The sequence below is a fragment of the Harpegnathos saltator genome, unplaced genomic scaffold (genome assembly GCF_003227715.2).
Source record: "Harpegnathos saltator strain DR-91 unplaced genomic scaffold, Hsal_v8.6 scaffold181, whole genome shotgun sequence".
Lineage (NCBI taxonomy): Eukaryota > Metazoa > Arthropoda > Insecta > Hymenoptera > Formicidae > Harpegnathos > Harpegnathos saltator.
The window spans coordinates 56,825-67,163 of NW_020229963.1; the positions used below are offsets into that span (position 1 = coordinate 56,825).

At 36.4% G+C, this 10,339-nt stretch overlaps 1 protein-coding gene across 1 annotated transcript; it reads left to right on the top strand.

The window, feature by feature from the left end:
- The first annotated feature begins 4,165 nt into the window (after nt 1-4,165).
- On the top strand, nt 4,166-9,004 carry LOC112588271 (uncharacterized). The gene is made up of 7 exons (XM_025297597.1): nt 4,166-4,201; nt 4,264-4,386; nt 7,225-7,417; nt 7,468-7,536; nt 7,654-7,983; nt 8,036-8,100; nt 8,873-9,004. The coding sequence occupies exons 1-7, from the start codon at nt 4,166-4,168 to the stop codon at nt 9,002-9,004; spliced, it is 948 nt and encodes a 315-aa protein (XP_025153382.1).
- The last annotated feature ends 1,335 nt before the right edge of the window (nt 9,005-10,339 follow it).

Below are 10,339 nucleotides of genomic sequence, written 5' to 3' on the forward strand. Positions count from 1 at the left end.
ATCTCCGCCCATCACTGTTCCCTTTACCTCGCCACTCCGCATGCTGCCTACAAGCCGCTCGAGCCTCAGGAGCGTGTTTCCAACAGTTTTCCACGTCACCCATGAGGTACTATTGTTGACGCGTTTTTTTTTAAGTGGTATCCCCAGTAGGCCTAATCCACTAATAACTGTAACAAACCGTAACTAATTGAACAGAAGCGAAATAAAATATGTTAAATGAAGAATATTTAATTCGATTTTCGGCGTCTTTTATTAGTAAGAGCGGAAACGTCAATTTGCATATTGCATGTAGCGAGCCGCATAAGACGTGGTAAGGAATCGTCGTTTAAAGAAGAACGCTTCTCATTTTTTATAAACTTCATTTTCAAAAATTATAGATTATAGATTATAGATTATAGAATTATAGATTAGGCCTACTGGGGATACCACTTAAAATAAAACGCGTCACCAATAGTACCTCATGGGTGACGTGGAAAACTGTTGGAAACACACTCCTGAGGCTCGAGCGGCTTGTAGGCAGCATGCGGAGTGGCGTGGTAAAGGGAACAGCGGTGGGCGGAGATAGTCGAAAATCGGCCGTCGCGTGCATTTTTTGCCGAGCTCTGGTATAGGTCATTCAATTTTAGAAAGAATACTTTTAAATGATATGATTAGTAGTTTTCCTTTAGAATATATGTGTTCCTTGGTGTGCCATTCAGTATGCCTTGGTGTAATAAAAGAACCGATTTGGATATGGAACTTTCGATCCAAATTGGATATGGATTTTTCGATAAAATAAATTCTCTCGTTGGACCATCGGCTATGATTTAAAATTGCACCAAAAGTAAATGGCAACACTGTTTTGCAAACAACTGTACAATTTAGATAATTTGTCTTTCAAACATTCTATGAACATTCTATGAACATTTTTGACATAGTATCAATAATCTTCTTCGGATGTTATTTGAATATATTACTGCATGTTCTCTTCATATATATAAAATATTAAAACTAGTCTCATTTTAACATTTTATATATATGCATAAAATACTTTTTTCATCTTATCGGTGTATTGTGCGAATATTCTAATGTTCTCGAAAAATATTTATATATTTATAGAATATATTTGTGTTATATGGGTAAAATAAGATATGCGATATTTTTAAGGATCTTTGAGATTTGATGACATTATTATCCTCAAGAATCTTATGTGTAACGTAAACTGTAGATTTTCGTACAAAAAATTGTTCATATAATATATATGTATATTAGCCTTTACGAAAAAAAACCCTCAATTTTGGGTGTTAGCACTCAAAAAGCATTTAACTTTGGGTGTTAAACTGATAAAAGACGCTCAACTTTGAGTGTTATACACCGAATGAACGCTCAATTTTGAATGTTACACCGAAAAAACACTCAAATTGGGTGTGATTTCAGATCGTCAATTGAAGATTACACTCAAATAAGGGTTAACGCTCAACGAAAACCCTCAAAATAACACCCAAGAAAACTCTCAAAAGAACACCCAAATATTCACATTCACATTTTTTACCCTATATTTCTTATCTACACATACACAAATACATGTATAAATACATACATGTGTAAATACATATACATGTCCAAAAAACATTTTAGAAATATATCTCTAAAATGTTTTTCGGACATTGTATATATTTGGGTATAAGCCATATTATCATTATATATGTCTTTTCTCCCCTTATTTTTCCCCAAAACACACCTCACACACCTTTATGCTCGCGACCGTACAGTCGCGGACATAATAATGTGTGCCTGTCTTTTTGCAACTTTCGGAACGCATCCAGACTCGCGAAAAATGAGAGTTACTGCTCCGCCTGCGGAGCACGCCTGCGCAGTGACTCACAACGAAAGGCGAGAAATGAAATATACACGGTGGGACATATTATAATAATACAGACTCAGATGAAATGAATACTCCAGCATTAAATGGAAATGAGCGAACACAGAACAGACAAGAATCATCCGATATAAGTCTTATACTCCGGGAAACATCTGAAAAAGGGAAAAAAACATATTTATATTTTTAAAACAATACGGACTTAATTAAGAGAATTAAGCTGTATTACGATACCCAGACAGCACACGGATGTCCATTGGACGTCTATTATATGTTCATTTTTTTTACAAAAGACGTCCATAGGACGTACATTTGTCACAACTTCGGACATAGGACGTCCGATGGACGTCCTACAGGTCCGATGTTATAAGATATCAGACCGCGGGAAAGAGTTAGTGTTGCCATCTGTTATAAGCAACATATCTGGCAATAATAACCGCGCGACCTCTGAGAGAATTATATATATATTCGGAGACAAGAAGGAAGAGAGAGATTAGACGATTATTATTGGATTCAGTTAGTATTCTAGCATTCGAGCTTTTTAGCTTTTTCGGTTTATAGCCTTAGCTCTTTCAATCGTGCTGCTCTTTCGGCTTTTTGGCTATTATTAAATCGTCTTTGCCTTTGTCTTCTGCGCTCTTCGTTTATTGGATCTTATTTTATAATCCGTGAGCTTCGAGGCTTTCACATTCTGTACTTCCGGACGTTGGTCATCGCGAGGCGAGTGCCCAAATCTACTATTGGCGGACGTGGTTCTGACACGACCTGAGGAGATTACCAGGTTGTAGAATGTAATGAGGTACAGAGGAATAAATTACTACGCACTATTGTTAATAAATCATTTATCAGTCTTTCTTCCAAGCGGAAATCATTCTGACAAGTAAAAGTATCATTGTGATACAAATAAAAGATCTATTAACAGCTACACATATCCTACAGATGTCCAATAAGGACATCCTTGTTACGTCCAATTTATGTCCACAGACGTAAATTACGTCTGGACATATGGACATAAATTGGACGTGAAACGTACATCCATTGGATGTCCGGTGCTGTCTGGGTAGTTACGATTCTGTTATACATTTATATGTGATTTATTATTTATGCCTGAAAAATAAGAAATTATGTTAAATAACAAATAGCGTGAACAATATCATTAAAACGCAAGATGATAGTAAACATTACTTTATTTGGTTTGATATTCGTATTTGCATCATAAATTTCATCCTCTCCATCTCCTTCTTTCTCTTCCATGTCCATGTCTATATGTCCCAAAAATTCAAAGTTCGCCATAACAGCTGCTTCTGTATCTAATATCATTGCTTCTGCTATAAAAGATGGCTGTTGCTGAAACAATAAATTACATATAAATGTATAACAGAATCGTAACTATCGTAATGCAGCTTAATTTTCTTAATTAAGTTCGTATTGTTTCAAAAACATATACATGTTTATTTATTTCTATCTTTTTCGGATGTCCCCCGAGATATAAGACTTACATCGGATGATTCTTGTCTGTTCTGTGTTCCCTCATTTTCATTTAAAGCTGGAGTATTCATTTTATCTGAATCTGTATTATTATAATACGTCCCACCGCGTATATTTCATTTCTCGCCTTTCGTTGTGAGTCACTGCGCAGGTGTGCTCCGGAGGTGGAGCAGTGACTCTCATTCTTCTCGAGTCGGGATGCGTTCCGAAAGTTGCAAAAAAACGGGCACACATTGTTATGTCCGTGACCGTATAGTTTTAAGTCACCATAACATCATTTTAATATCAAAAAACATCACCAAACCATCACGAAAACTATATCGAATGACATCATCTTGATTTGTCTTAAAATGACTTTTTTTTATATCATAATTTTATTATTATGATTTTTTTATTCTACCTGGGATACCTGTAATAGTTGTCTACCTGGGGATAGTTGTAATAGTGATAACAATATGATGGTAGTAGTAATGATAATAGCAATAATAATAATAAAAATGACATTATTGTAAGAATAGTGGCAGGGTTACGCGTTGATTGCTATTTTGAATATAGTTATTTTTATAATATATATTGAACGAGAGAGAGAGAGAGAGAGAGAGAGAGAGAGAGAGAGAGAGAGAGAGAGAGAGAGAGAGAGAGAGAGAGAGAGAGAGAGAGAGAGGGTTGGCAGAAATGCCATAGAGGACGCTACTGTAGGCTTTATCAGTGAATTTGGTAGAGTTTGGACACAGTATAAGTATACACAGTATTGACACTGAACTTTTTTAGTGGTATTCATTTTCCAGTGCGTACGCGTCGCTCTATCCTACCAGGAACATGGCAGCCGCCATAGATGACGCATTTAGGTTAAATGTTTGATATACATATGTTTATTTGTATGTGATATACCAATAAATCTTTGGTACAAATAAAAGAAATTGTTACAAAATATTAACAAAATGATTCGAGGTGGGCATAGTTGTGCCATGTATAAATGCCCGAATATTTCAAGACGAATACCTGGGTTAAGCTTTTTTCGTTTCCCGAAGGATAGAAAGGTAAAAATAATAATTTTTTATTAATTTTACATATTTGTTTTGGAATTGCCTAAAAGTCTAACTTATACAGGGTGTTTGATAGCTGATCATGCAGACGAAAGTTGGAGATAGATTTGGGTGTAGCCGAGAAGAAAAGTCATGTACCATAATGTCAAATTGGCAATAGTTATCGAGTTATTAATTAAAACATGTGAGCCAACGAGCGCGTAGAGAGCGAAGGGCGATCGCAGTAAGATCATAGATATTTGATACAGGTGGAGTCAGCGAGTAACGGTAGGCGAGCGCGCGCGGCGAGGGGCAACGTAAACAACAAGAGGCAAACGCGCGCGACGAGAAGCGAGCGAGCGCGAACGACGAGGAGCGAGCGAGCACAAGCGACAAGAGGCGAGCGAGCGCGACGAAGAGCGAGCGAGCGCGAACGACGAGGAGCGAGCGAGCTATAAGGAAAAACCTATAAAGAAAAAGCTCGCTCGTTCCTCGTCGCGCGCGTTCGCCTCTTGTCGCTTACGTTGCCCCTCGCCGCGCGCGCTTGCCTATCACCACTCGCTGATTCCGCCTGTATCAAATGTCTACGTGCTTACTGCGGCCGCCCTCCGCTGTCTACACGCTCGTTGGCTCACATGTTTTAATTAATAACTCGGTAACTATTGCCAATTTGACATTATGGTACATGACCTTTCTTCTCGGCTACACGCAATCTATCTCCAACTTTCGTCTGCATGATCAGTTATCAAACACCCTGTATACACTCAAACGCAAAAAACCCGGTACACTAAAAATTTGGGAAAAAATTACAAAATTTCAAATGATCATAACTTGGTAAATAATGAAGATACAAATATGCGCAGAAATGCAAAATGAAGCTTGAAACGTCCTCTTTAAGAATATCTGAATGGCAATTACGCTCGGCCATTTTTTTCAAAATGGCGGATGATAAAGTGAGAGGATGCAAAATTGATAATCAAAGGTCCGTGTTTGCGATGGTGCATGGTGTGCATCAGGTATCGCAGCGTAATGGGACCAAATGCACATGAAAGTATAGTATTATCTTTAAAATGCTACTTTACCGAGCTCGATGTGATCATTTTTCACTGAGTTGTTCCAAATTTTGCTAAAAATGCGGTTTTCTTGTTAAATTTGCATAATTCAGTGAATAAGTATCGCATCAAGCTCTATAACGAAGTATTTTAAAGAAAACATTCTATACTTTTAGGTACTTTTCGTCCCATTGAGCTGCGACACTTACTTTGCTCCATGCGCCGTAGCACGCTCGAACCTTTTTTTAGCAACTTTTCATGTTCTCCTTTTATCACCCACCATTTTGAAAAAATATCGTTGCGCACAATTTCGATAGATCTTTCGAAAAGTACGGTTTCAAAGCTTTCAAACCGTTTTTGAAATTTGCTGCTAGGATATTTAGGTGTCGAGATATTCAATTTCGAATTTGCAACAAATGTCGATTCAGCGAGGCTTAAGGGGCTAAGAGGCTCTGCGGTTCGTTTGGCTCTTTCATAATTTCAATAGCTGTGTTTATGTTTCTCTATATAATAATTTACATAACCTGCACAATATATTCAATGATTTGCATTTATTATTTTGAAAGCCAGGGAAATGAAAGTAAAATTCAATTTAGGTTCTTCATTTTGCGTAATCGATATTACGTAATAAAGATGAATTGCGTTTTAAAATACCGCTGTCATTAGCTCAAATTATGGTTGTAAGTCTTCCCAATATAAACCGCATGGAGTTTTACTGGTAGGAAAAGTCCCATTGTATGTAGTGTGTGCGTGTGTGTGTGTGTGTGTGCGTGCGTGTGTGCGTGCGTGCGTGTGTGCGTGTGTGCGTGCGTGTGTGCGTGTGTGCGTGTGTGCGTGTGTGTGTGCGTGTGTGCGTGTGTGTGTGTGTGTGTGTGTGTGTGTGTGGTATTACAGCAGAGATAAGGACCCCGCAGTTCGTCACTCCTGCAGTAATTAATGACTCCAAACCCTCTCTGCTGTGTGTGTGGTGTGTGTGTACTAATAGTGGATATGACTGCCTCGTGCGCGACGAATAATGAACGTGGCTATTGAAATTATGAAAGAGCCAAACGAACCGCAGAGCCTCTTAGCCCCTTAAGCCTCGCTGAATCGACATTTGTTGCAAATTCGAAATTGAATATCTCGACACCTAAATATCCTAGCAGCAAATTTCAAAAACGGTTTGAAAGCTTTGAAACCGTACTTTTCGAAAGATCTATCGAAATTGTGCGCAACGATATTTTTTCAAAATGGCGGGTGATAAAAGGAGAACATGAAAAGTTGCTAAAAAAAGGTTCGAGCGTGCTACGGCGCATGGAGCAAAGTAAGTGTCGCAGCTCAATGGGACGAAAAGTACCTAAAAGTATAGAATGTTTTCTTTAAAATACTTCGTTATAGAGCTTGATGCGATACTTATTCACTGAATTATGCAAATTTAACAAGAAAACCGCATTTTTAGCAAAATTTGGAACAACTCAGTGAAAAATGATCACATCGAGCTCGGTAAAGTAGCATTTTAAAGATAATACTATACTTTCATGTGCATTTGGTCCCATTACGCTGCGATACCTGATGCACACCATGCACCATCGCAAACACGGACCTTTGATTATCAATTTTGCATCCTCTCACTTTATCATCCGCCATTTTGAAAAAAATGGCCGAGCGTAATTGCCATTCAGATATTCTTAAAGAGGACGTTTCAAGCTTCATTTTGCATTTCTGCGCATATTTGTATCTTCATTATTTACCAAGTTATGATCATTTGAAATTTTGTAATTTTTTCCCAAATTTTTAGTGTACCGGGTTTTTTGCGTTTGAGTGTATGTATATATTTCCATTTCTCAGATGTAGATTATGGTTAAGGAATTGCGGGCGTACAATTAAAGTTCCAATAGAGAACTTATATAAAACATACCGGATTTGTGGAAATCATTTTGATTCTACAATGTTTTTAAATAATTTAAAAAATCGCCTCCAACTATACGCAGTTCCAAAACCAATGAATCTACAAATAAAATCAGTCAAACATGTACAGGTCTACAAATAGAAAAACCAGCGAATCAACAAATAGATCAATCTGTACATGACTTTTTATTAGATTCTGACAATCACATATCTTTTTCATGTGAAGGTAAGCCGAACTACGATAATATAGAATCTTTTTTTATTTTTGTCGACTATTCTTTTTAGTATTCTAAGTTAACAACTACATGTTATTAAATAATCCAATTGTTAATTGAAATTGTAGAGCAGGATGTAAACGTTATGGATGAAGATAATCGAAAGGATCAGGAAGTACAAATTGAACAACTATCTGTTACACAAGATGAGAAAATACAAACCGATTCCACATTATCTATTAATTCACCCCGAAAAATCATATTGAAAAAGAAAATCCATTTGTTACAAAAAAAATTACGGAAAGTTAAGAAACAATTAAAGCAACAGAAAGCAAGTTATACAAAAAAGATTAAGAAGCTCTCTCTACCAATAGAATATTGTGATGCAACAGATCAAATACCATCTATTGCGTCCTTTGTGAAAGCACAAGTACACCTGGCTCAAAAGTCGCCAAAGGGTAGGAAATTTTCTTTGGAATTTAAAAAAATGTGTTTTACTTTATACCTCAGTGGACGTAAAACCTATGAAGTTTTATCAAAATAGTTCTGTTTGCCTAGCACAAGAACTTTACAACGTATAATCGAAATTTTAAAATTTTTCCCGGGTTGCAAATTAATGTTTTTGATATTTTAAAAGCTAAAGTATCTACTTTTAAAACTATGAAAAAAGCAAAGCTTTTCGCAAACAATGCTTTGGTCAACCAAACGGATAACAAAACAATTTCTTGAATTAATTTCAATCGCATTCTACTATAACAAAATTGTTATTTAGAGCTTAATTATAAAAATGTTATGTTGAAATTTGGAAAATCATCATAAATTATGACGTCTATCGATAAAATAGCTCACAATTTGTCGATTCAATTTTCCATTAAAAATAACATTGTAAATAATGTGTAAATAGTGGGCGTTAATTAACAACATCCTGTATACATCTAGTCATTTTTCACTTTTTTGATTATGAATGGACTAATTTTATGATCCAGATATATACGAATGCTATCAAAAAGTTGACGAAACATCAAACAGATCGATATATTTATACAATTATATATTAATACAATAAAATGTTTTCCTAATGAAGTGTATGTATATTTGATATTCCATATAAAATGTGTTCTAATATTCACGATATTCACCAGTATAAAAAATCTATAGTTTATGTTATGTTATGTTACGTTATATAGTTTATGTATATGTTTATAGTATAGTTTATGTTATGTTACGTATTCTATAGATTTTCAATATTAGCTGTAAATATCGGAATACAGCCTATGATACGACTGAACAGTAAACTGTTTATTAGAAAATAAATCATTTTATATGTTAACGTAACTCTAATTTAAGCGCTTGTACTACCTTCAACATGGCATCGAGTCATGTGACCAGGGACCCACTACATCAAAGATGCCGACGCTCAGTGTCAATACTGTATATACTTATACTATGGTTTGGATAGGTTTAGAAAGGATTTCGTAAGTTCTAGCGGTTTTGAGAATCTAGGGAGGAAAAATTTAGGTTGAAGACGTTATACAGAGAGAAGCCTGAGAGCGGGCATGACTGCATTTACAGCGTTATCGAAAAGTTGGCTGATTCGAAGCGCCAACTGGGTTCATTTTTCATGGACATGAACTACTAAGCCAATGTCCATGATTTGTTGGTACTACTCCGTGCTATGTCCATAATTATTTGGTTCTGTTCTGTGCTATGTTCACGAACGAGCTAGATTAGTTAGATAAAAACGGATAATCGGTCTTTGTCTCACCACCAGCGAATAGACAATGGCGACGATAAACTGAAGCGAGCCAACAGCGATCTTATCGTAAGACAGACATCGGCGTCCCCCCTTTCATCTCTTGATTTTCTTTTCACGTTGCTTTATATTCATAATTCAGGAAGAAAATTATTTCGAGAGTTCGGACGATTTCTAGCAATGACGCGACAAAGATAACGCACGGCAACATTAATTTGTCATGATTTGTATATTACTTACAATTACATAATCTCCCATATATACAAATTATAGATAATTATTGCGCGTATGCTTTAATATTGTACAATGGTATATAATAACTTCATTTTTTGCAGTAATATTTTTAAGATCTTTGTTGAGGTCGTGAATTAATTTTTCCTTTATCAATCAGATTTTGCAAAAAGTAAGATTTTTTAAATAAAATATAAAATGTTTCTCTTTTCTTCTCTCCGAAGAGTTAATTAAAAATATGTACTCCACAGAGTCAACTAAAAACACTGGGTGAAGTAAAAAGTTCTGAGCGTTTTTTCTCTTTATTTCGACGATGAAATTAACAAAGTTAGGATTATCAGATTTAGATCAAATATGCGCTGTTTTGTTCGATAACTTTTGTCCATTTTGAAGGTAATTTCATAATTCCGCGATTGAAGAAGTCCTCATCCCTATTGGTAAAAAACTTGACCAGCTCATTTTCACAAGCCTCTCTTGAGGCCAATTTTGTACCATCAAGAAAATTTTGCAAATGCTTGAAAAAGTGATAATCGCTTGGAGCCAGGTCTGGATTATACGGCGGGTGCGATATAACCTCCCATCCAAACTCTCGGAGCTTCTGGCGCGTCGTCAAAGATGTGTGCGGCTTGGCATTGTCTTGATGGAACACAACACCCTTCCTATTGGCCAATTCTGGCCGCTTCTCGTCGATCGCCTGCTTCAATCTGGTCAGTTGTTGACAGTGTAGATCCGAATTGAGTGATTGGTCCGATGGGAGCAGCTCATAGTGGATGATTCCTTTCCAATCCCACCAAACACACAGTAAAATCTTGTTAGCCGTTAACTCGGGC

Excerpts from the sequence above, each read along its gene's own strand:
- LOC112588271 (XM_025297597.1), top strand. The coding sequence starts at position 4,166 with ATGGCAGCCGCCATAGATGACGCATTTAGGTTAAAT. Across the intron at positions 4,387-7,224 it reads GTTTCCCGAAGGATAGAAAG|TGTATGTATATATTTCCATT; the intron begins GTAAAAATAATA and ends TTTGCGTTTGAG. Across the intron at positions 7,418-7,467 it reads AAAACCAATGAATCTACAAA|AACAAATAGATCAATCTGTA; the intron begins TAAAATCAGTCA and ends AACCAGCGAATC.